This window comes from Ambystoma mexicanum, chromosome 6q (assembly GCF_040938575.1).
Source record: "Ambystoma mexicanum isolate Mex_15411 chromosome 6q, UKY_AmexF1_1, whole genome shotgun sequence".
Classification (NCBI taxonomy): domain Eukaryota; kingdom Metazoa; phylum Chordata; class Amphibia; order Caudata; family Ambystomatidae; genus Ambystoma; species Ambystoma mexicanum.
The window spans coordinates 1,357,932,302-1,357,959,422 of NC_090937.1; the positions used below are offsets into that span (position 1 = coordinate 1,357,932,302).

Consider the following 27,121-nt stretch of genomic DNA (forward strand, 5'->3'; position numbering starts at 1 on the left):
ACAAGGTAACCGTGTTTCCTCCGGTCCTGTCGCACTCGTCTCACTTCAGACCTGGGAACGCCAAGTGTATGAAATTCGGTGTGAGGGTGCCGGGGACAAAGAGCTAGCAGTATACCAAGTTTGGAGGGCCTCTTCGAAACGGCAGCAGTGACAGAGCAAAGCAACTGTGTAAGCTGGTCAGTCCACTGGTTGGCCCAGGGACACTTCAGAGAAAGCTTACTTGCAGGGTTTGATAAAGGTGGCGAGAATAGGTGGTCCCACTATTCCAATGGGTCAAAGCGTCTTCGCAGACCTTCTAGGATGACCAGATGCAGAGGGGGTCCCACGGGACGACAGCAGGCTCAGGGCGCCAAACATTCCAGCGGGTCACTAGCGGTTCCTCGACTCTGCTTCGTAGTTGCAGGATACTTGGATCCTATCCTTTGTTCAGTGAGAACTCAGGAGATCAACATGGTAGTGGTGTTTTCAGCCTCCTCTTATCCAAAGTTCCCTCATCGCCAAATTGTGGCTGGTACCTAGATAGAGAGCGTTAGAATAATCTGATTTGGACAGAACTGGAGTTCTAGCCAATGTGATACAAATAGGGTGGAAATGAATGGCCTGCAGGCGGTGATAAGTTTAAAAGTATAAGCGGAGGATGATGCTACCGCATTAGTTTGTTTGGAGAAGGATAAGGTGGCATCCAAGTAGATGCCAAGGGTTTTAGTGTTGTTTGAGACATTGATGAGATTGCCATCAATAGTAAATGATTTTAATGCAGTATTTAGTTTTTTTAGTTTAGCGTGGGCACCAAGGATGAGCACCAAGGATGAGCAGCTCGGTTTTTTCATCATTGAGACAAAGGCCGTGTTGTGCCATCCACGCTTGTATTACTGCGTAGATTTCGTTGAGGGTTTTGCTATCAGTTGCATAGTCTCCCGTGATAGGAATGAGTATCTGGGTGTCGTCCGCATAGTTGTTATACGTGACACCAAGATAGTCAAGCATATCGAATAAGGGCTTCGTGAAGACATTATAGAGCGTTGGGGACACACAGGAGCCTTGTGGAACCCCACAAAGTACCGGTGAGGGTTCAGGCGAGTCAGTAGGAGAGAAGACCCTCATAGTTCTGTTTGCCAAGAAGGAGCTGATCCAGGCAGTGGCTGCGTCAGAGAAATGTGCTGCAGATTTCAGATGGAGGCAGAGTGTTTGGTGGTTGACCAAATCAAAAGCTGCTGATAAATCAAGCAGTAGGAGGAGTGCTAGTTTACCATTGTCTTTCAAAATTTGGATCTGAGTGTTGAGATCTATTAGGGCAGTTTCCGTGCCGTGTCTAGGTCAGAAACCAGATTGCCTTAGTCCCAGTAGATTGTTGGATTCTAGATAAGCCTGTATTTGCAGGTAGGCTGCTCTGTCCAATATTTTTAGTAAAAAGGGTACTGTTGTTATTGGCCTGTAGTTCGAGGGGTTGGCTGGGTCAAGGGTCGGTTTCTTGATTAGCGGAATGACCCAGGCGTCTTTTAAATTGTCGGGCACTACTCCAGTTTTGAAGGAGGCATTGATAAGGTTAGTAATAAATGGGGCAAGGTCATGTGCTGCTACTTTGATGATCGAAGCAGGGCAAGCGTCTCCTTCTTGGCAATTCGAGGGTTTGAGTTTCCTAATTATATTTTCCACTTCCCAAATTGAGAGAGGTGAGTAACTAAATGGTTTACAAGTAGGCTCAACGGTGGACGTCTCATTGGGGGGGTTGTTTGTATTCAGGGTCAGAGAGTAGCAAAACATTTTTCGCATTCATTTTAGATTGTAGCAGAGCTATTTTATCTAATAGTGCCTTCTGAATGTTGGTACACCATAGTGCCTCTGTGATACATTTGTCAATAGGGGCGATAGGGGATTCTAATTCTTTTAGAATCAGTGTTTGATTCCGCTTGCATGATCCTTTTGTTCTTGGTGTCTTTTTTGGCGAGTATAATGGCTTCTTTGTAGTTAGTGGATGCTAGAGTTAGCTCATTCTTATTAGCTACTGTAAGGCACTTTTTCAAATGTGCTTCTGCAGTTCTCTTAGTTTTACATAGTTCTCTTAGATGCGGTGTGAACCACGTATTCAAGTGACGTTGTGGTTTAGCTTTCCGTAATTTTAGAGGGATGATGGTATTCAGAGCTTTAAGTATTGCCATATTGTAAAGGTCCACTAAGACTGTAGGGTCAGAAGTGGCAGTATTGTTAAGCAGGGGGAGTAATAACGGTAGGAGTTTATCTGGTGTAATGTCTTTCTTGTTCCTGGTGCAGGTAGCTGGAGCGATGATTGGGGCCGGACGTTGTATGTTGGCTTTGATTGAGAAGTTTATTTTATAGTGATCCGACCAAATACATGGTTCATTAGATAGGAGATCGATGGAACAATTAATTTAGGTGAGCCAATCCAAGATTCTTCCTTTGATTGTTCCATCATATATAATTCCCCTATCAATTTATCAAAGACTTCCTAAAACTTTTTCTGGTATTTCCAACATCTCTCCAATATTCATACAATGAGGCCACTGTTCCCATCCCTTCTCTGTGTAACCCAGTGTTCCCACTGATGGGGTCCATTAAACATGAAGAGTGTGGGGGTGACCAATTTGTTTTATTTTTTACAAGCTTGGAGCCAGGCCTGACATAATAACATCCCTAAGTGTCTCCAACAGCCATCCAATGCCAAGATAACTGGATCCCTTTTGAAGAAGCCTTTGGTGCAAAATGCTTAAATGCTTACATGAGTTGTCAACAGAGGTTGTGGTCTCCGACTCTTATAATGACTCCTTGCAGGGGGAATAATCTGCAACTAGAGCAGATGTTTTTGCCCTATCAAAAAAAGGACTCATCCTCTAATTACTCGCTTGCTCACATGCTAAATGGGGGGGGGGGCTACATTACCAAAACGTTGACAATGTGGAAAATGGGGCAAATAAATTGAGCACCAGTTTTGCTGCTTAGATAAGAAGGAATTGACCAAAACTGTCTGAGATCTAATTTTTAATGTCTAAATAGGTTTTCAATAGAGCAAACATGAAGGAGACTGGTTTATTTAGATTTGCTGCGTAACATGAAAGTAAATGTAGTAAGGACCTATCTTTGTATGCTATGAAGCGTAAATATCACAAAACCAAAAGATATTCTTTAATTTCCAGTAATGCAAATGTTTTTTAGTAAATACAGATTATGACAAAGCCTGGTTGTTTCATTTAGTATTATCAAAGAATCTGCTGATTTTGTTTAACATTAGTGCAAATGTTAGATAATCTGGCTCCAGGATCACTGATGACCCATAACTTGATACAAAACCCATGAAACAAGTCTACTTCATATCCTTTGGATACGTATGTCCTCTAACGCCCACCAATGACAACAGTACAATATTACTGATCACTGAAAAACACCTTGGCAGACATTCGTCAACTCCAAAGCACCTCCAAAATGACTAGGCCCCTGATCCAATCCCTTGGCATTCCCAACAATTTCCCAACAGCAATCAAGCTATCCAATGCCAAGAAAAAACTTGGTGGTAACTTAACCTTAAGACCTGACCACCCTGAAATCTCTCTGCGTTGCTCACACAAGCGCGATCATCACCGATAGCCACCAACACATGAAGGAGCCTCTTCTGAAGTATAAAACATTGAATCAATTTCCACCTGTGACAGCAATATTGTTGGGACCACAGAAATGAAATGCCACCAATGACTTGCCCCCCACAAGTTAAGCGAGAGCATCACACACTGCCTCTCACTGGTCAATGCAGAAATCTGGTTTTAGAAAATGCTGGCAGACATTTGCTGTTAGAAGTTGTCATGTAAGAATGTAGTCCAGCAGAGCTTACATTCAATTAGTCTTCAAGTGGGTTGCTCTTCATGGTTGCAGATCCTCCAGTTAAATTGAAATGTAATAGTTAAGTGTACGTTTTACGGTAGCTCCTAATTGCATTGATTCATCCATTCAAACTTTGGGTGGCCATCCAATCAGTTAGCACACACACTGTCAAGCTTTCCTCAGTGTCCGCCAGGGTTTATGGTCAGTTGTGAATGCAATGTTGAATCCAGACACCATACAAGCATCAGCTATATGTGGTTCTAGCAACTATAGACATTGTTCTCAGGACCAAGTACAAGTTTTAAGCATATATAGAAACATCCGTACCCCACTTCCCTTTCAGTACAAACCGTTTGGCATAGAGCTGGCATTGCATTTACACAGGGATCCTGTCAAGGACACTCATGGGATACAGTAGGCTGAGTACCAATTTAATTAAAAAAGGCTCTCATCAACAGGTGAAACCACACAGCATTCTGTGCAAGAACCCTCACACATGAAGCGGGTGCCTTGTGATCTTTAAGATCTTGCAGGGGCACATATGGAATTTGTATCTCTGATGAGGACACCCCTTGGAAAAGTCTTTAAACCAATCCATGAAAAAATAGAAAAACATAGCCTTGTCCCAGACATTCAGTTCAGGACTTCCAGTCTCATATGTAGCGTGCAAGCAATGGAGCGCTGTGCAAGTTGGAGACCAAGATAATTCTACCTTTATGCCTTTGTGACTGGTGGGTGTTCAAATGCCAGTTTTTTTTAGTTTTAGGGTGGAGAGATGCTTCCTGGTATCCGTTTTCAGGCTGTTCCAGATCCTGGAAGCATAAATACGAATGCCTTTTCCTGTTTAATTTTTCTATCCTGTAATACTTGGCTTTCAACTCTAAGGGACTTGTGTCTTGAGGTGCTAGATAGGCCTTCTGTAGGACCCTTCTCAAGTGGCCAGGGGAAGGCAGGCACTCTCAGATCCCATCCCTGGGGGTGGTGTACTGTGGAAGGAGCACGTGGGGAGGGAATCAGACCAGGATGACTAGGAGGAACCCCTTTTTAATTTTACCCATAACTCTGCCCTTTTTATTGCCTTTTGCCATTCTAGAGACTGGTACAGAAATGTTCCAAAACAAATACAAGTCCCAGAACCCTTCAGGGTCTGTGAAGTAGAAGAGGGCTAAAGAGGTAGGCAGCAGTCCAGGTCAGCAAGGTGAGCCTAATTATTCTATACAAGGTCAGGCAATTAATCATAAGGGTCTGCGCCTGAACCTAATCGGCCCACCTGAGGGGATAAAAGGTTGCTTGAGTGAGAAGCTGTAGAAAGAAACTGGGGCAGGAGTTGGAAGGTCAGCAGTAGCAGAAGAAGCAGATCTCTTAGCCAGCAGATCACAAGGAAGACTGACCACAACAGGGATGCTGGAATAGAGAGGCAACTTTCAATTGCAAACTCTGAGTTGGTCCTGTGCTCACAAACCTAGCTGTGGCAGCACTAGAGGGAAAAGGAGGCAGCATGCAGACTTTCCAGGTGCGCCTTATTGCTGTGAATGCAGAGCAGAAGTTGCAGTTGTTCCTAAGGCCTGTGGGCAGAGGCAAGCCGAGGGAAACTGGAGAGTAGGAGACTCTCCCTTAATGATGCCGGATCGGAGACACCCGTGCAGCAGAGGGGTTTAGATCCCATGAGTTCCTGCAGTAGTAGCAGGAGAAGAAACAAAGTCTGGAATCCGCATCAGCCCTCCGTAGTTAAAATTGGGAGTCTTAAAAGGAAGCTTCGTACTCCTGAGAAGCAAACGTTACTTGATGGTAACTGTAGCCAGCTTTTAATTGCACTTGCACTGAAGTATGAGCGAGCAGAAATTAGCCACAGAAGTGGGAAGTAATTTTATCAATGGGAAAGTAAAACGCACTTAACTGAAATGCTCACGTGTGATGAAAAGCCTTTCTTTCCGTAACATCAATACTTTGTAAAGCGCTCTATAAATAAATCAATCAATCAACACAGAGAAAGCTTCCGGTAGACTTTACTGAAGAGTTGCAAGTATTGTTTAAAGGTACCGCGTGAGACAATGTTTACCGATATTTGAGGATGAGTGCTGACCGAAAGGTGGGAACGGGTCTCTTTCAAGTGGCAGTTCAATACTGAAATGCAATCTTGGAGCACATTAAAGGCTGGAGCAAGAGATTGTAGAAGTAGTAGAAGCTTATGCCAGAACAAGCATTACCCAAACCCATAAAGGAACCTCTATGAAAGTAAATCCTGCGCAGATGAGAACTGTAATCTTAAGTTGATAATGTATTGTTATCCAAGAGTCTTCATCCAAAGCTGGAAGAGTGGCACAACCTCTTTGGGGTAACCATTGAAGGCAAGGTGTATACAAAGCTTGGGAAGAGAGCTGGGTACTTGTTCACCAAAGTTGTTATATCTGCATCGCAAAGAACGTTTGGAAGAATAAGAACTGGTCTAGAATCCCAAAGCAGATTCTATGGTAGCTGCAAAACAGGCAAAGACAGGCAAAGAGGCTGCCCTTTAGTATGGTATAGAAAGAAGAGCCTTTCACCAAACAAGGAAATGACTTGGACAGTGAATTTTATTTGTGTGAACTTTGGTTAAGACTTTTGTTCCTTGGGTGAAATTGACTTTGGGTCATTTTTGTGGGTGCGGGATCTACCCAGGACCACAAGAAGTCATCCAATACACTAGGTATTTGATAACCTTTTATTTATGTTGTATTTATATTGTTTTCAATGTTTATATTATTTAGTGTAAGGGTTAGTTTTGTGAGTGCTAGGAGGTTTTCCCATACATCTTAGAATAGGTAGGGAATCCCCTGGTAGAGTAGGTTTAGTTAGGATTTCTGTTATTATTTTGTGTGTAAAAAATGGCAAATCCTGAGAGCACTCAATACAGTTGTGAGTCTCATATTACTGACCCCTGACAGTGGGATTCATGTTTTTGAAGGTGGTGCATCTTTTAAGTGTTGTACTTCTCTCAAGGTAGGTGTGATGTGGCCAAAATGCGTGTGCTCACATTCAGCTGTACTGCCATGTGTGAACAGCATTTAAAGGTGCCAGCGTTCCACTGTAATGCATTTCAGAAACGCATTGTGATCATATACATGGACAAAGCTTGCATTATCATCATCATTTGTCATCTTTATAGCACCTTTCACCATTGGTATGATCCCAACGCGCTGTAGATTGAAAGCCCTCGGGGGACGGAAGTCCATGTATGGGAAATTCATTCGAGGAGTTTAGGATGCATTTGTGAATTTTTGCCAAAGTGAAGTTGGATAGAGGTGGCAATGTCCCTACTAGCTACCCATATCAAGTTATCAGGTGGATGAGGGCTTTGAATTTGACAGGAGAGTGTGAGGTTAGTAGGTTCATTATGTGCCCAGCTACACCTAATTTTTGTTGCGTGGGAATGCTGCATTTTAATGGCAGAGGTGTTGTGCAGTATGTCGTTGGGAGTGGATTATGTTTGAAGCGATACGTACATATCTACTGTGGCTGGCTTCTTAGTTTCATAGTTGTAGCATGGATGTTCTCCTTTCCTATGTTGGTGATTATTAGCTTACTCTTACCTTCATTCGGCGAGTTCATGGAGTGCCTTGCTGCCCTGGCCTGCCTAGAGTCAATGGCTGCTCAAGAGGGCAGGGTTTGTCAGGGTGCAAGGGGCAATATCCATGTCTTGAAGTCTCTCCGGAATGCCAAGTGGTCCTCAATGCTTACAATGTTAAGTGGCCTTGAGTTCCAGATGGTGGGGGATTGAACATAGAAGGAGGAGCCTCCTATTCTGGTTGATTTGAAGGAGGGGGGATCACCAGGAGTGCAGTGCCTGATCGCAGGTTTCTGTTAGGTTGGTAGCGGGTGATTTTCTGTTGAAGGTATTCTGGACCTGTCTTGTGAAGGACAAGGTGAGTGATGCACATGGCTTTCAAAGCATCCGAGCATCTGACCAGGAGCCAGTGATGTGCTCTCTGGGGCCGAGGGCAAGGAAGAGTCTAGCTGCACAGTTCCGGACCCATTGGAACTTCCTGAGTGGATGGGCAAGGGATCTTAGGTAGAGGGAGTTGGTGTAGTCTAGACGGGAAAGGATGATGGACAGGATTGCTGTCACTCTGTGGGGGTAGGAGAGGTAAGGGAAGATGTGTCTGAGGGTGCGGAGGTGTAGGTAGCAGGTCTTCAATACATTGTTAATGTGGTGTGAGAGTGTCGGGTCAGTGTCATGGTGCAACCCAGGTAACAGAGTTGTGAGGTTGTGTGAGCGGATGAGTGAAGGAAGAGGGCTCATATAGAGGTTGAAGAGAAAAGGTGAAAGGCAGGCACCTTGTATATCTCCATTATTGACAGGGCGGGAAGCCAAGATTTAAGGAGGGAGGTGGGTGTTTTGTGTGTCTGTTGATGAGGAACAGAGAGATCCACGTTAGTGCTGTGTCTCTTATGCCCATGGAGTGAAGTCTGTCGATGAATATGCTGTGGTTGATAGTGTTGAAGGCTGCTGAGAGGTCGAGGAGTATAAGTGCAGTTCAACCCTCAGTGTCTGTAGTGTATTTAAGATCATCCTGTATCACAAATATGGTGATTTAGATATTTTAAACAGGTAGGAATGCTATGAATATTGTGTAGTAGAGGAGGTTGGTACCATGCATCTAATGTTCCTTTTCTTGGTGCTGCTGGTCTTGACATTTTGATTGCTGTTTATGTTGAGGCCAAGAGACTTAATATGAAATGAGAGAGTAGTCCAGATCTTATCCTTTTGCAGTCTTGTAGCCATGTTTAGACTTGTCTGTTTGGTTGAATTATCCAGGAGGATGTTCTGTTTTGTTTTGGCTGAGGTTAAGGTAGGTGCTGTGGCATGGTGGAGTAAGGAGTCGGAAAAAGAGTGGCATGTTTCACCAAGTTTTATTTTAAGAATAAAGAAAAGGTCCTACCTTCCCCAATCTCTAAAGGATTATACCTACCTAAACAAATATCAACTTGGGTTCTCATTTTCACAATGTCTGTCCAAATAAAAAAGTCTATATTCTGTCCAAAAACCTACTCTAACCCTACCACTATACTACAAAGGTGTTCAGCATTCAAATGAATAACGTACCATGAGAATGTCTCCCTTATCCCGGTTAACTGGTTCAGTCTTTATCTCTTTCCCATCAACCTGTTGCTCTTCTTTCTGATTCAACAAAGAGAGTATGATCAGAGAATGACTCTCTTCTCCTGACCGCCCTCACACAGCTTTGAAGGCTGCCTTGGGATATTCTTTGACAATAGTCCTCAAACATCTCTTCACTTCTAGCCAAGGGGCTGAATTATGACGTTACGAAGATTATCTCCAGATAGCTCTTCTTCTCTAGTATCCTCTTTGATCTTACTTGAATTATCATTGTGACGAGGGAGATTCCTCGCAATACACTCTTGTTTTTTTATATCTTTGGATAGCCCTTCTGTGTTAAGGGAGGTCACTCCCGAGATTCTCTTGACTCTTGGTTCTCTAGGTATCACTACTGTGATGAGGGAGATTACTCCTGTTACTCACCACACCAAGATTCTGAGGACTGAAATGGTGGAACTCTCCGATCAACCAGTCTCGACCTCAGCTACCCTGATTAATAAGTTGGTTGGAATAGCAGAGTAAATACAGAGCCTAAAATAACAATGCAAAGGACAATAAGGAACTAACTACTGAGTTAACGAATCCCCTTGAACCCCTAGGGCATGCACAACTGACCTGGAAGGAGATGGTTTAGGAGCCAAGAGAGAAATCCAGTTCCAAGGACACAACGACAGGAGAAAATAATAAACAGGAAGGTTAGTGAGGGAGGAAACACCCGAACGGCACGAGGGACGCACTAGATACGGGTTGGTGCAGGTAACTGGAAAGCGTCCTGAACTGCACTTGCAATGTAAAATACAAATCCAGCAGGAGGGTAATATCTTCACAACGGTAGTAGGCAGTCTTTATCCAAGAAGTAAATCACAGGAAGTTATGACAATGAAAATACACTTACTGAAAGCAACTATTGTCAGACGATGATTGTTTTAATGTAGCATTTGTGGAAGGAACCAAAAAGCTACAAAGCAAAGGAACACGACTTCAAACAGCCGTCGGCAATCCAGGAAACATTCTGAGTCGTAACAGCGTGTAGAACCAAAATCAGCTGGGCAATCCGTGAACAGTCCAAAGTGGAATGCAAGGTCGAAAACCAGGAAATCTAAGCTGGAAGATTTGAAGAAGGAATTAGCTCGAGGGCTAAACACGTAAGAGTACGTGTAGACTACAATTAGCAGCACTGAGCCCCGAGCGGAACCGGATTAAGAAGACAAAGGGCGGGGCATTGTTGTGTAGCGTAGTGCGTAATGTGCGTGTCAGCTGACGCGGTCGATACTGATACCGACGTCCATACAGTCTCCATGGAAACCGATAACGCTGCCACAACGATGTCTTTCCCCGGACGGTGTGAGCCGGTGTAACTGCCGAGGGAGGCTGGCGAGAACCGAGCTGTCGGAGCATAACACTCCTAAGGCTTTCTTGACTCTCGGTTCTTAGGGTATCACTACAGAAACAAAGGAGATTACTTCCAAGGCTTTCTTGACTCTTGGTTCTCTGGGTATCACCACTGTGATGGAGTACAGTGTTTTTGTTGTGAATGAGTGTCCAGTTTCCCGTTTGCTCGTGGCATCCTTCTGGTTCACCTGCTCAGCTTCGCGAAGGCCTGGGGCTGGCGGTCTTGGCATCATTGTTGGACCGAGCGGTCCACCTCCCAAGGTTCACTACACCACATTGACTTCCCAGTACTGGAGTGAATCTGCTCCCTGCCAGATCATGCATTAATTTGCTGCTTCCACTCTTCTGCGTTCTCTCTTCCTGAGGACTAACTTTTCTGCACAGCTGACAGGCTCCTGGGTTCAAACTTCCAGTGCTTTGCTGGCTCCTTGCTGGCTTCTCTCCTTTTCCTTCAGTCCTTTCTCAGTGTTTATCTCTCCTAGCTGGACCCACCCCAGCACTGTCATAGTCTTTTGGTTGTTTCCATGATGTACTATTCATGCCTCCTCGTGGCCACCTATTCCCAGTACTCTTAGAAAAAGGTATGCCATCATTCTTGTTCTTCCTCACCTCAGTGGTGTCAAGTCTCAGGGAAGGAAGTAAGGGAATGTTATAGTAACACACAGTAGTACTCTGCAGACTTTATGGTTTTTATGGGTGCAAGGGCAAGAGGGTTAGAGAGTGCTTTCATGGAACTGGAGTCCTTATCCCCATGAGGGGAGTCACTCCCTGTTAGGTCCCGCTTTCCACCATCCCTAGGGGGGACTATAGGGTAGTAGACTCGCCTCTGTAGCCTCACTGGGAAGGCCCCCTCAACCCCCTCTCCCCCAGGGAGAAGTAACAAGATCCTGTGAATTGTCACAGTGCCCAGCATTCATACTACAATTAGGGAGTGAGAATGTTTGAGGTGATGTATGTTAGATATTTGAGTATAGTTGCCTTACATCGACATATTTGTGGCTTTAAATTTTGATGAGAAATAACCGTATGGGTTCCATGAAGAGACTGAAAATGAAGTTTTAGAGTATTTGACCTTGGGGTAACTTGCAGGATATCCGCATTGATAAGATCAAGTGCAGTTATTTATTGCCTGTTGGTGAAGAGCTGGGGTTGTATTGATTCTTTGAAAACCATGAGCGTGGTGAGAATATTAAAAAAAGCCCGTTTAGTTGACTGTACCAATAGAGGTGGAGGGATTGAATGAGACGCGTAGGAAGGGGTCTTGTTTATTTCAATGTCATCGCTGGAAAGCTATTTTGATTTTAAATTGCAGTTTTTTCAATGATTATGAATGCTTTAAGTAGGTTCATATTTTTCACATTTTGTCTGGGTCCAGTGAATGTTTTGTTAGAACATCAAGAACCTGGCCCATCTTATATTCATCTGGGTAAGAGGCTTTGATTAAGTGAAGCACTGATAATGTCTGAGAGAGATGCGTATTTTGGTTTGGAGCATGTTGTTGGTATGGTGTCTCCTTTATTCGAGGTAGCTCAGAGTGAGCTAAGGATGGCTGGCAGTCCTTCCAATTAGTGCGACAATGCTGGTAACCTGGCTTTGTCAAAAGGGGGACCAACTGGGAAGAATTTGAGGCTCATCCTAACTCCAAGGTAGACAATAGCAGTAGAGAGAGCCCCAGTTCCTGTTTTACCCTCGCTTGTGCCAGAATATGTGCTTGTCGACTCTTATCTCTAGCCGTTCCTCATGTCTCAGAAACTTGCCTGTGTCCCTTTTCCTTTTCAGCAACAACCATCCAAGGGAAAGGATCAGCAGTGAAGGTCCCACAAGGTTCAGAGGAGAAGAGATCCAGCAAGGCAACCAAAATGAAGAGCCATGACAACAGACCAGAACCACGCTGCGGCCTGGTCCCATCAGTGCAGTGGTACTGAGAGCAGCACCAAAGGGGATCAAAGCATCAGCAGTTGAGGACTCAAAGGTTGTGTGGCATAGAGAGGAGCCGCATCAGTACGCAGTTGCACAGAGAATGGCACTGAGCTGGAAAAGGGAGCAGGCAACCAAGCACACCAATCCACAAGCTCCTTAATCCACCAGAGGGTGAAGAATCGACCCTCCCCACAAGAACCTACCATAGGAACACAGTGCGGGATCCAGAAAAATTAACAGGAACAGTGACCATCCTGAGCCGTCACCACTAGAACACAGTGAGCCTGCATGGAGAAACGGGGCTGCGCTTAGCCCTTTTTAATAACTCTTTTATACACATAAATGTCCTAGGAGGGGAAGGAAAGGCCACATTGTGCCGGAGATTCATCGAGAAGGTGAGGTCTATTGGCTTAGAGGTGCTAGTGGTTCTTCAGTTTGAGTCTGCATGTTTGTGACGCAGGTGCTTAGCAAGGATAGTGTAACGAGTGGATGGGAAGTGGATGGGCCTGAGAGAAAGGAGAGTGTTTAGTAGTGGTGGGAGGAGGTGAGTAGTAGGATTGGTGGGAGGAGGAGAGTAGTGGGAAAGAGCAGTAGTGGGACGAGTAGTGACATTAAAGGGTGGAGGTGAGAGTTAAAGGGACAGGAGAGGGGGAAGAGGTAGGTAGAGGGAAGATTGTAAGAGTAGAAGAGAGAGGTGAGCATGGGTATGATTGAATGGAGCCTAAATCCAGCAGAGTGAATTCAGGGCACTAATCCAATTCCCATTAGAACACTAACCCTTTGATAGAATTGGGACAGTTAAGAAATCCATGAATGAGATTAGACAGCCAGCATCTTAGAGTGCCACCTGTACCATAAGACAGTTCTTAGGCAGTAGGTGTCAATGTTCGCTACCACTAACCTGGAGGTTATTGATATCTGGGTTTGAGAGGAAGGTCAATACAAGACGAGAGAGAGGGGGGGAACGCCTGAGGGCCCCCAACAAAAATAAAAACCCTTCAACTGCCTTGATGCTCGGTGTGATTTCAGTGACATGAGATATTAGGATCTCTAGATCTTTATTCAATGTAATATAGTGATACACTATTTTTATGTCTGACATGCTTCCCTCGACTAAGATAACTGCTTGACCAGAACTGCCCATAGGTGAGCCAACAAAAGCTCAGTGGATTAATTTGCCACCCTGCCAACAAACTCGTATATCGGTGCAGTAACATGCCGGTATGCAGTAATAACGGCACGTTATTACCGCACTGGCACACTCCTAATGAGGCCCATTATCTTTATCAAAAGTTGTATTCCTGCTTAGAGTTCCCAAATCACAAATGTGTTCATGGCATGCATCATCTTAAACTGTAATGCAATTTTCAGTTTAGCCAAATGTATACCGCCTTTTAAGTAAGTCTCGAGTTTTTGTTTGGGAATTACAAGAAGTTACATTGGATGTTATAACTGCATGATCAAACTGCAACTAGTGTGGTGCGTGTGACGGCTGCCAATTATTTGTAAGGTGCTTTAAAGGTAAGGCTGAAGTGTATGGAATGGTGTCCCGGAGTATCTCCATGATAATACTGGTGCTGCTTTCTTCCTGGGGTGCTGTGGCACTGGGCGTACCAGCGGGTCAATGTGCAGCCTGATAGGGGAGCATTGAGTTTTCCCAGTCTTGTACACAGCTTTGGAAATCTTTTCATCACGTCGTCTTGTGTGATGAGGTTCTGGTTTTGGAAACACGCTATTGCGCCGATCGAGTTCTTCAGGTCCAGGTTGTTTGGGGTTGCGGTAATGGTATCTCCTGTTTTCATGTGGATCTCGATCAGCCCCAGGCGGGACGCTGTGTGGTAGCTGAGTAGACATCTGCTCCTGGCGAGAGAGCGAATAACGTGGATGGTTGTGTCCACTTGTCGTCCATTCGGGAGAAAACGTTGAGTAAATTGTCCCACAGTCTGCAGGGGGGTTGCAGCACCCCACTGGAAGAGTCTCGAATATGATGGGTCAAGCGGCGGTGGGTTTGACATCCTGCCGTAGTCCTGTTCGCCCATGATATTCACGGTAGCGCCCGAGTCGATCATGAACTGGAATTGGCAGTTTCCCATCTTGATTGGGATTTTCGGGGCTTCCCTCGCCTCTTTGTTATCAAGAATGAGATTGACGAACTCGTCCTGGTCATATGGGTCATACGGCGCATTGTAGGCCGCCTCTTGATCTTCATGGTAAAATGTCTCAGGCCTTTGTTCCATTGGTGGATTCTCGTATTCATCTGTGAAATACCTGGTCTGGTCCGCCTGGTCAGGCTGAACGTAATATCCTGGTGTTTGGTATTCATCGATTGCTCTGACATATCGTCTCTGGCTTTGTCCTTGTTGGTATTGCCTCGGCTGATTGTATTGTGGGGGGGCGGCCGAAACGGCGTTCTGTTGGGTGCTTGTGGACGCATTAGGGGAAACGGTATGCCTTCTCTGCATACAGAGTGAAAATGCCCCTCCCTCCCGCAGTTCGTGCAACGTTGGGTTAGGGCTGGGCACGACCCGGAGTGTGGGAAGGACATCCCGCAACGATAGCACTGTCTTTGCTGGCGTGGTACCTGCGCCCCTGATGCTCTGTACTGTTGTGGCCCTCTGTCACCTTGGCGAGGCGGCTGTATGGCAGCTATGAGTTCATTGGTGTCTTGTTTGGGGTTACTTGTGTTGCCCATGGACGAGGCTTGTGCATCGACTCTCTCATGTATGCCGGCAAGTTTGCTTACTTCGGGGATGGTGAGTGGTTTTTTTAAGAGTTGCTTCTTGAGTGTTGGGGAGAGGCAGCCTTCTATCACTCTCAGCCGTATTGCCTCTTCTAGGGAGAATGCGTCAAATTGGCAGTTTGCGCCCTTCACTCTTAGGCAAGTTATGAACTCATCAACAGTCTCGTGTGGCAGCTGGGTGCACTTGTTGAATAAATACCTCTCATAATCTCGGTTGACTTCAATGATGAGTAGCTTGTCCAGGGCATTAATCAAGTTAGGGAAGGTGTTTTGTTCGGCAGCTGGGATTGTTTTTACTACCGTCTTTATTTCCCCCCCTACAAGGTTGAGAAAAATGTCCCTGATGTTGGGGGAGTCACCATCGCCGGACCCCCTCACGAAATGATGAAAATCCTCCATCCAGTCAGTCCACCTGGGCCCTTTGGTGGCTTGGGGCGTCATGGTGAATGGCGGGGGCAACCTCCGCTGTATCGATTTCGCCGCACGAGCAGGCTGCGGGGACCCAGGATTGGACCCCTGGCTACTCATGGTGTTGGAAAGGTGAGGCTCCGTGAGCGAGCTGCCACCACGTGGGAAAACGGGTAGTTGTTGAGGTTAAGTGATCCACAGCCTCTGCGTGGCTCAGTCGTGTGCGGAAATATCAAAGTACAGGCGTGCACCCACGCACTCACCCAAGCGTCTGGAAGCAGGACCGGCTATTGGGCCTTTAAAGGAGTGAAGTGGCCCCTAAACTGCTTCTCTGGCGTGGTCCGTGACTTAGTGAAAGGAGGATGAAGCGGCAGCCGTGTGCGCGGGCGGGATCACCGGCACGCATGCACCGTCGGGGATCTGGCGGCCGGCCAGGCGTGGAGGATGCAGTTCCCCATGTTGTCATAGCAGGCGCAGCCTTGTGGGCGGAGGAGGAGGACCGGTGGTGGTGGTGGTGGTGGTGGTGATGGCGGCGGTGGTGGCGGTGGCCTCTTCATTCCCCTGGACATAACAGACCAACTGGCGCCTTTGCGCGCCTTCCCAGCAAACCCCCGCTTCCCTGCTCCCACGTCACTCTAACACTCCGCCTCCCCAATGGAGGGGGCCGAGTGTGTTAACTCGTGGAGTGCCTGGCAACATAGGGCACCTTTATTTCATTTATAGAATGTTTACAGACCATTCTGGCCCAAACGTAATGGAGGGCTGTACAGTCATACATATAGATAATATAAAATATATATTTAAAAAAAATATATATACATAAAATGCAAAATGCTTAACTAAGCAAACTAAATGAAAATTCACATGTTAAAGGACCCCTTGACAAACTCACAAATAACATCAACTTCTTGAAAATATCAGTAGAGACAATTGAAGAGCAGGGCAAGAAAATTGGGTAGAATGTAAGAATACATAAAAGCAAAAATAATGATTTTTAAAGGGCTGTCCAAAAAGCTTCCAAAGTAGGGAGCAGACGGATACAAGGAGTTAAATTAGCATTCCAAATACTATGGGTATTTTGCTGAAATAGCTACTTACAAAATATGACTGCCTTTAAGACAACAAAAAATATCTCATGTGGAGCAAAAATGCAAACTTCTCAGCTAATTTGCAAATCCCTAGTGTCTTGCTCTGTGTCTCTGACGTGGAGGGATCTTCCAAGGTGGTAATGGGACGTAAATGGCTTGTTAATAGAAATTGCCTTTTCTGATCTCATATTAGAGTTTTTTTTTTTCTTGCATTTGTTAAACGCACCATAGTACTGAAGCGACTTGGTTACTAGGAAACACATTTAGTCCCCTCTTCAACATAGGCGTTTACTACATTTTTATAATTTGAAAGCTACAAGGTGGGAATGAATGATGAATAATATACATCAGCAAGTGCTAAAATAGTGACTCTGTGCTTGGTGACCATGTCATCATAAGCTGTCAAACTCTTTTAAACTACTACCAATTCATGTCCCCGGCTAGCAATGGTTTCCAAGAGCATTTTAATGTGAACTAGTTTACGGTGGCTAAAGGTACTGAAATTAATAAGGTGAGCATGGTGTTAATGTTTTTAGTTTCTGATTTGGCCAGATTTCTTTGTAATGCAGTGAAAAACACAATAGGAGAAATAATTAGTAGTGAGATTCGGCATTGGGTTATGGATATATATCTATAAGTACGGAGGTTAGGTGATTTCCTACCATTTCTACAGTCAATGGGACCCCAGTGGAGTTCACTTGTTGTTCTCTGGAGATGATTTCAATAGTTGTTTCCTAGATGCAGATGTATAAATTGGCCCAGAGGATGACGTCACATTCACACATGGGAGGTGGTGGCATGGGGCCCCCCAGGCATTCAGGGGACTCTGAAGGCAGGCTTTACCTCATGGTATTGACCACGTCCCAAGCCTCCTGAGAAACAGGATGCTGCCATCATTGGCCTCCCATTACCCTCTGCCTACCCAATTCCCCCTCTACCCTCTCACCCATCCAGCGTACCCCACGGCAGACTTTCAACTCACCTTACCATGCCATCTGCTAGCTTCTGTCCTACTGCTCCCTCTCTTGAAAATGATCATCATGGAAAGGGAGACGGAGTAGGTATAGTTCCCTTCTCCCTTAGTCTGTGGAGGCCATTTTGTTTTGTAGTATTTTTTTCTTACTTGAGAAACGGCAAACTGCTCCATTTCTCAAATTAAAAAAAGCTATTGGTATCCCCGTAATAATGCATGGGTGCTAATGGAAACAATCTCTGAGGTAATGGCTCCTTGGCCTACATTAAGGCCCTCACTTTCTCCAGGCCTTTACCTGACAGTAATGCCCGCCTACATCTGGGTTTAGTGTTCAATATATGAGGGCCTGCACCAAGTTCAGGAGTGTAAGGAAGTTGGTGCACAAAAATTGAATAGGGCCACAATATTGATGCCCCTACGACTCTCGGCAAATTTCATTTATCTGGAACAGTACAGAATATGGAAGTCCTATGAGATAGATGTCTAATAGTACTTCCACTTATACCAAATTACATTCCTTTAGCAGTGGTGAGGCAGCTTATTCCGTGTTCTACAATGCAAATATGACAATATGTCGGCTTAAATTCCAAAGAGTTTCCGACAGTGCAAAAGGAAGCACATGGTAGGGCCATTAGGCGAAGCTGTTCTTGCTCTGCCTCCCTGAACAAAGTAAACGGACTTCCAGGGAGATATCAAGTCTTGTTGAAAGTTATGTTTTACCTCTAAGTGTGTTTCTGGCTTTGGCCCAAGATATCTCATGAACGCTGATCCACCAATGTACATGGTGGATCAGTAACAAAGGGTTTTAAGTTCACAGTCCAAGATATTAAATGTACTCACATTGGATATTTGGTTGAAATCTATACTTTTAGATTTCACAAAGTCATCGAGTAATTGTCTTTTCCTTTAAGGTTTCTTGCTGCATTCCTGGGTCGTGTTGATACAGTGACGCTTGTTATATCTATAGTCATAAAAGAGAAAATGTGTGGGTTTGTGGCCGGGTTTGTGGCTTGGCAAAGCGTTGTACCTTATACAATTCCTAATCGTTTCACCAATCTGCACCACATTTTAAATAGTTACCTGTTAGCACCCTCCGGATATTACTGGCTACATCAAATTTGGACACCCATCCCCTTTCCCCGAATTTCAGTGAAACCTCTGGGACATTTGCACCGCAATGAACTGCACCACACCAGGGGGAGGCAACAGGTGGGGACAGAGCACAGTAGGTCCCAGTATGCAGCAGCACACCAACTCTCACCTCACCCCCCAACGCCTGCTCCAGGGTATGTCAGCCAGCCACACACACCCATTCTCAGTGCAGTTTACTCTAGAGTGCAAAACACTTCTAGTGATAAGAGAATCTTAACAGCGACCTGCAGGATCATTGATTTTCAACAATTGATGAGCATTGCCTGTCTGTCCACAGAGCCCATTCAGAGAACGGGTATTTATTGTTAGTAAAACAATACATTAAATCCAAATAAATTCATAGGTCGGTTCTGAAGATTATATTAATCCATTCAGATGGAAAGTGAGGAATGGGATATCACTTGATTGTTAAGGAACAGGAGGGGCTCTTAGTTCAGGAGAGCAAAATCATATTTTCTTAGCTCAAGAAGATTGTGGTTGTCCTGTTTCTTTTATAAATATATATTTTGTACCTTTGTATTTGCAGTAGTGCAGGTTGTTGTAGATTGTCCATCAAACAGGTAATGCCTGGGAGTTTCTTTTTTTATTAAAACCTTTTGAGAACCTAATATTATACTAAACAATAAATACAAATTAAAGAATAATCAGTCCTTTTTTATTCTTTGTTTATTTCTATAAACTGAAAAAATAGGAGGCTCAGATTTTGGAGAAGGAACAGAAGGTGGAGGAAGAGAGTGAGCAGGCTCGCAGAGAATTCCACCAGGAACTGCTTGCTGAACTACGGGAAGGGTTGCTGCTGCTGCAGCAACACATGGAGCAAATGATTGGACAAGTCCTGGTGAAGCATGCACAGCAGGAGGCAGCAGACCATATGTCTGATGAAGACAGCACAGATTTCAAGGTATCTGTTCCTTAAACTGTAAAACTGAAGTTGAGAAAGTAGTCACCCTATTCTCTAACATCATGTTTCATAGGCTCTTATTTTATTTATTACATTTATGTAGCGCCTAGACCCATGAGTATCACGGCGTTTGAACCGTAGTAGGCAAAATAGGACTGGATATAGGTACATTCGGAGCCAGCAAGAGAAACAATAGTCGTATTTGTCAAACAGTCAAGTTTTGATGTTGAGGGGGTGACTTTTACAGAGGGAGGGCGCTGTGACACAAAAGCTAGAGCCTCCTGCTCGTTTGTTTTTTAATCTGGAAGTGTGGTTTGAAGATGACCATAGAAACAACGGTGCGTGATAGTCAAGATTTTAAACTTGATTCAGTATTTAATTAGGATGGTAGCCGCGCTGTGGAACTTTTTTTTTCGGCAATAGTTGCTGTTTGGATAGGTTCTTGGTAGAGGTGCCTGATAGTAGAACATTCTCTAAATAATCAGTATACTAGGTTGTGCACCTGCCTTGGTATTTTCTTGATAGTAGAACATTGCAATAGTCCAATTTGCTGCCTCCAGTAGCTCTAGCAAGCGTAAGGCAATTGTCATGTGAGAGAAATTGTCTGCTCACAGTAATGAGTTTAGACGCATAGGGTGTGGAGGATGTCAAAGCATTGATGTGTTCATGTTGAGTTCAGCATCCTAGAGTCTTAACATGCTTCAAGATCGGGATGGGGGTGCCGTTGATGGAGGGGGAGGTGAATGCTGGATCCAGCTGGTTGAGATGGTGGGAGGAGCCTACAATGAACAGCTCAGTGTTGTCATTGTTGAGGCAGAAGTTGCGAGTGGCCATTCAATTTGCAGATGTAGATCCTGTTGGGGTCAGTGTCATGGGAGTGATTTCCTGTAATGGGTAAACGAATTTGGGTGTTCTCGGGGAAGTTGGTGTAAGGGAAGTTGGTGTAGGTTTTGGCAAGGGTGATGGAGGCTTCATGGTTGGCTGAAGTGGGGTGCTTTCTCCAAACATACTCTAATGATCACTTTTGTCTGCGAGAGCACAATCGGTTAGTCGGAAAACTGGTGGGTTTATAGGCGGTGAGCAGCTTCTGCAATGTGGGATTCTGACAGAATGTGTAGCTGACAGAATAGTTGATAAACATTACAAGGTGTTAATGACACTTGCAAATGCTAGCTATGGCTTTTCATGGTGAATCTCAAGTGTAGCTTTTTTTTTTTTTTACAAGGTTGAAACCTCAATTGACCATGCACTGTGCTATATTCCAAGTATTCAACAATAAGTGTTAAACGGAATGTTCAGGAAAGAAATGTGTCCTTTAAATGTACCTTATTTTATTTATTTTTATTGGTATTCTATAACACGTTTAATACCAGAGTTCGGTTTCTAAGCGCAGATCCGGGATTCCAACCTCTGTTGCTCTGCTTCCAGGACCAGCACATTGCCCCTGTGCTATCCTCCGTTCACCTTACATTTTTGAAGTATAGCATTTTGCTGTTAAAAAAAAGAAGTATATTGACTCAATATATTAAAATAGCATTGGGCTTTACTTGTTATGAATAAGCCTTGGTAAACATGTACAGGATTCCAAACAACCATCCAGATTTGGTGTGATTTGGTATTCCACAAACTCTTAGAACTTTCTCAGAGATTTTCCTGGGGAAGTTTGATGTTGCCTCCCTGCAGTAGAGGTTTAGGTCACTGCAGGGGAGGGCAGGCTACTGCCATCCACCACATTTCCTATTGCATTTCTGGCCTAGCTGCCCACTCCAGGGCAGAGAGGCCACAGTCCACCTCATTTATAGGCCTCCCGGCCCCACATATTCATTTGTTGAAGACATTTCCTCTCTCCTAGCATCTTGTGCTAAGCCTAACTCCCAAATTATGATCATGGGCGACTTCAACCTGGGTTACCTGGATAAGAATGACACTAAAGCCACCGATTTAGCAAATGTCCTGTCTGATTTCGGCTTCACACAACATATCACGGAGCCCACCCACACTAAAGGCCGTATTCTTGACTGGGTTGCAGACCTGAACTGCGCCCTCAATGATATTTCTGTATCCCCCTGCGCTTGGTCCGACCACCATTTAATCTCCTTCTCCATGAACACCAGCCCTCTCGAGGACTCGCTAAACCTCGCCCCATCCACGCTCACACGGAATAAAAAAGACATTACCACTGAGAAACTTTTACCACTCATCCTCCCTTTGTTGAACGCGGCGTCTGAGTCGTGCTCTGACCCCTCAGTGTTAGTAGACACTTATAATCGTGTCATGACAAAAGCCCTCAACACTATCGCCCGCATCAAATTGCGTAAACAAAAACCGCGGTCCCATTTGAACTCCTGGTTCACACCGCAGCTACGTGACCTACGCAAAGAAAAAAGAAAAGCCGATGTCTTATGGAAAAGTGTCCCGTCCCTAGCCAACAAAAATAACCTCACGTCTGCCACCCTTGCCTATAAAGAAGCTATCCTCTCGGCAAAAAAGGAAGCATACAACAAAAGAATCACTCAAGCCCGCTCTAACACCAAGGAACTCTTTAAGATACTTATGGAACTTGAGTCCCCTATCGCTCCTCTCGATAAGTGCACCCCAGACACTGTTTGGTGCTCAAATATCCAAAAAGCTCTACTAGACAAAATCTCCACTCTCCAAACTAAAATCAATGCAAAAAAAAACCACCTCGCGGGCTCAACCAGCGCCACCTCGAACTACAATATCCAAGCGTCTAAACAAGACCTTAAACCATTCAGTTTCTCTCCCCTCTCTGTCAAGGAAGTAGAAAACATTATATCTAAACTAAAACCCTCCAACTGCCAAGGTGATGCTTGCCCCGCCGTCATCATTAAGGAAGCCGCTCCTAAGCTCGCCCCATTTATTACCTCCCTCATAAATGCCTCCTTTGAATCAAGTACCGTGCCCGACAACCTCAAGGACGCTTGGGTCATACCTTTAATTAAAAAAGCCAATCTGGACCCTAGCAACCCTTCAAACTACAGGCCCATCACCACCGTGCCCTACCTGCTTAAAATCCTCGACCGCGCAGCCTATCTCCAAATCCAGGAGTATCTCGAACGCAACAATCTACTAGGTTTGAGACAATCTGGCTTCCGTCCCAGGCATGGCACTGAGACAGCATTACTAGACCTAAAAACCCAAATCGAGGATCTGAAAGACAAGGGCAAAATGGCGCTCCTACTCCTCCTTGATCTCTCAGCAGCCTTTGATTTGGTCGACCACCAAATCCTATGTCACCATCTCAAAATTGCCGCCCATTTCTCAGACACAGCCACTTCTTGGATCAGTTCGTTCCTTGCTAACAGAACCATGAGGGTTTTCTCTCCACTAGCAGCGGCTGACCCATCCCACGTCCCTTGTGGAGTCCCTCAAGGATCTTGTGTATCTCCCACACTCTACAATGTGTTCACAAAACCACTCTTTGATATCCTTGATTATCTGGGTGTCTCTTACACTAATTACGCGGATGACACCCAGATACTCATCCCTATCACGGGTGATTTTGTAACCGATTCAAAATCTCTCAATACAGTCTACACCGTCATCCAGGCCTGGATGGCTAATCACGGGCTCTGCCTTAACGACGAAAAAACAGAGTTAATTATTCTGGGCTCCCAAACTAAACTTTCGAAACTCGACTCCAACTATAAATCCTTCACTATTGACGGAAATGACATTAAAGTGGCCAATGTCACCAAAACTCTAGGAATCTACCTAGATTCCACACTGTCCCTCGTTCGACAAACTAATGCAGTTGTCTCTGCTTCCTCTTACACCTGCAAATTGATCACAGCCTGCAAACCATTCCTGACTCCGGACAACTGCCTGACCCTCGCGAGAACCCTCATCCTGTCCAAAATCGACTATTGTAACGCCCTCTACCTTGGGACCAGCCAAAGAAATCTGGACAAACTCCAGGTCACGCAAAACAACGCCATAAGGGCAGCACTCAACATTCCTAGACGAACCCACATCTCCAATTTTAGACGCAACATTCAATGGTTACCTATTTCCCATTGCATATCACTCAAATCACTTGTGCTCACACACAAGGCTCAGAACAATGCAGCTCCTGCTTACTTAGTATCACGCTTCTCGCAACACACAGCCATTAGACCATTGAGATCCGCCCAGATCCACACACTGGACATCCCCAGATTCAAACTACGCTCGGCGGGAGGGTCGAGTTTTCCTGTCCTTGCTGCCAAGCTCTGGAACTCACTTCCTAATGCCCTAAGGAACATCCCGCACTGCCTCGAATTTAAAGCCAAAGCTAAACTTTGGCTACGTGAACAAGATATCTCACTTTCCACCACTGCATCCTGCAGCGGCTAGTGTTTGTTTCTGCACGGCGTCTGCACTTTGTCACTCCGGCTCTTACATCTGCCTAACGCGTTTAGGTTCGCCTGCCTGGCGATTCTACTGTAATCTAAACGGATCTAACGTATACTTTCTTGCTACTTGCAATTGCTCACAGCTTGTACCCTTCTCCTGTAACCGCGTGCTGCTACTTTGCTGTTAATATCTATGTTAATATCACCTGTAACAGTATACTGTATCACCCCTGCTGTAACCTGTAACCTCCTTTCTGTAACTTGTAACTTCCTCCTAAACATGCGCCCGCAAGCCTCTGGGCAAGGTGCGCAATATAAATAAATAAATACAAATACAAATACAATACAGAGTAGGATGTTGTGATGGACATCTGCCTTACAAGGAGCAGTGGAGCCTAAAGCACCTACTCTACCTTCACACTTCTACAAACCAAGAGCCAATACATACAACCATAAAGGTAAAACAGCCACAGTTACGAGATATACCTCTTTTGCGGTAATGTGGGCAGAGAGAAGGCTATACTCTGTAGAGGGGTGTTAATGTGGTTCAGTAGCAACCCAAACAGTGAAGTATAACAGTTCAAAATGAACGAACGTCCAATCAAGGTTCTATCAAAATATATATACTTTAATCACACACTGTCTGCAATAATACCTAGCTAGAAAATGATGTCCAAGCCCACACGAGTAGAAAAAAAAAGGCTATGAAAGATAGCAAGATGCAGCACTCTGGGTAAAGAGAGGTTGGGAGGAAAAGCAATAAAAAAACACAATGTTCGAAGGATATATTCTTGACTTACAAAAAGGGATTAATGTAACCTAGTCAAGTCTCTAGTGCCCAAAATAGACCAGCGGAACAGATATCAGTCAATTACAACTTTGCAGTATATTAGCGGTTCGACAACTGCAAACCATGCTTCTGGTCTCTGTTTGGCCATTCGATGCAGCAGTCCGAGTCCAATGGCAAGCAAGTGTGGAAGCGGGGTCAAACTGAAGAAGGCTGCTATTCGAAATGTTACTCAAGTGATGCAGATTGTGGAGCTCATCAGGTTCAGTTTGGTAGTGTAGGTTCAATGGCAGATCGGGTGCACAGGTGCATCAGTTTAATGCAGCGGCTCGAAGGATGCAGTTCAGGAAGTAACATCAGGATCAGTTTGATCAGCGACTTGTTTGCTGATGACGCACTTCTAGCAGTGCAGACGCAGCAGTACTTCATTGTGGCTGTGAACCGGTTTGAACCTGTGGGATAGTGGTTCAAAGTTCAGCAAGTGCCAAAGGCAGCTCTGGGTGGTTGGATCTGGGTTGAACACGCTTGAATCACAGCTCACAGCTGTTTGATGACGAAATGACAGGAATCCTGTCAGTCATGACTCTCAAGAGCTGGGAGTCCCACACCATCGTCTCATGGACAAAATGAGTCCTTTTCTTGGGCTCCCGACATAGGAGAAATTGGCACACACCTTTCAGGTGTCCTTGAACACTGTGAGGTCCGGCCAGAAGCGTGACTGGTAGAGAAGCAGGTCTTGCTCCAGCAACAGTCCATCCCCAATGTCCATGGGGATGGTTAGGGAATGGAGATTGGCTCTGCCCTGGAACACCTGCTTTCACCTCACAACTTGAGGACTTTGGAAAAGACTGATTTCCCAACAGGGTAATCTACATTTTCCTGAAGGTTTGAAGTCCTGAAATGATTCAAAGAAGTGGTGGGAGACCCATTCATTTAATGCCAAACGCCCCCATGTGAATGGTATGGAGCTAGCCGGCTTTAGAAAACACATCTCTGTGTTTGGAAAAAGTGGAATTTACCATCTGACATCCCACCCAACGTGCTTTGTGAAACAGGAGGTGGAGGGGACAGGAAAGAAAGATGGAGACAGAGAAACATGATAGTGGAACCTTCCTCCAGCTTTAAAGACCTCCATTTGTCTACACTAACCCTGTCCTCTTTCCTTCTCAATAGACTCAAAGGTCTTTAGATACGCAACAGCCTTGTGTGGTGCTGCTCCTGATGTAAATGAGTGTTCCCTTTGATTCCTGTTCCCAGGACAGTTTCCTGTGGTGTAGTGGCTGCCTGGAGCAGGTAGTACCTGCCCACACAAAGAAACAGACCAGAACAAGACTACAGTCCTGCCAGCAGTGGCAAAGCCCAGCCTGTCTGGGGAGAATGCACATAATTCTTTGACAGCTGAGCTGGGCTCACAGCCATGGCACATTTGTGATATCAAATTGATGCTGCTTGGATGACTATGCGTTGCTGGCTATCATACCTGGATGGGCTGAGAGGATAGATCAGGGGCAGCACATCTATTTTTGAAGCAAGACCATGCAGAGCAACACAGGTGCGAATCTCGATCCTGCGCTTAGAGACTGATCCCTGTGTTAATCACGTTAGAAAAGATTAACTAATATTCTAAACTCAGATACAGCTTAGATTCACAGTTTTGTGTGCCACCAGAACAGCTATCTCAGTTACGTAGTGTTTGGCTGTCACTGCAGCTGTTACACAGGCATCTGTGACTTCTGAACCTGCTATGTGCCACTGGAGAGCAGGCGCTGCAGACCAGGTTACTTATGTAGCTGGGCACAGGTGTACACTATGCTTTTGGCATGGAGCTTATGAAATGGAAATGCAGAATTGGAATTATCTGCATCATTTTATTAATTAATTAAAATCAAAAAGGCCTGGGCTTCTACATTCCTTCCAGATGGCAATTCCTCACATTTGATAAATTGTTTTTCTATTTACAATGCTGCTGCCCTGAAATGGAGCAAAAGTTTAAATTTTTCCTGATGTGCTTATGGAAGGGAGGGAAGCCATGAGAATCAGACAGGGGCATCAAGGTGCTTCTGGGAAGTACGGGGGGCTGCTTCGTACCATGAAAAGTAAACCATCAATATTCATGTGTGACCAACTGTTTTCTTCTCTTTGGCCCATGAAAATGTGTGTGTGTCACCTTCTGGGATGTTTGTACAGCCTTTGCTAGGACTATAATGCACTTCAAGGGAAAGCTTTTTTCATGAACATCAAAAAATGAGAACAGCATTTCTTATCAGTACTTATTACGCACGCCTGCCAACCCGCCCACCCCCCAGATTGGCCCACGTGCCTTGGTGTGTTGGGCGTGGTGTGTCGCTGCTCACTGCACTTGTCATTTTCAAACTTGGCTGAGCGGGTGAGAGCAGCATGATCAAATTGAAATCTTTACTGCCCTCCTGGGCCTTGGATGAGGTACTGTTCCTTTGTTGTTCCTGTTTAACTTGTC

At 45.0% G+C, this 27,121-nt stretch overlaps 1 protein-coding gene across 3 annotated transcripts in view; it reads left to right on the forward strand.

The window, feature by feature from the left end:
• Positions 1 to 27,121, forward strand: part of EVC (EvC ciliary complex subunit 1) — a 946,714-nt gene that overhangs the window by 595,062 nt on the left and 324,531 nt on the right. For all 3 annotated transcript variants that reach the window (XM_069631973.1, XM_069631974.1, XM_069631975.1), the window contains one exon: positions 19,294 to 19,503. In XM_069631973.1, the coding sequence (XP_069488074.1) occupies positions 19,294 to 19,503 (210 nt within the window). The remainder of the gene's footprint in view (positions 1 to 19,293; positions 19,504 to 27,121) is intronic.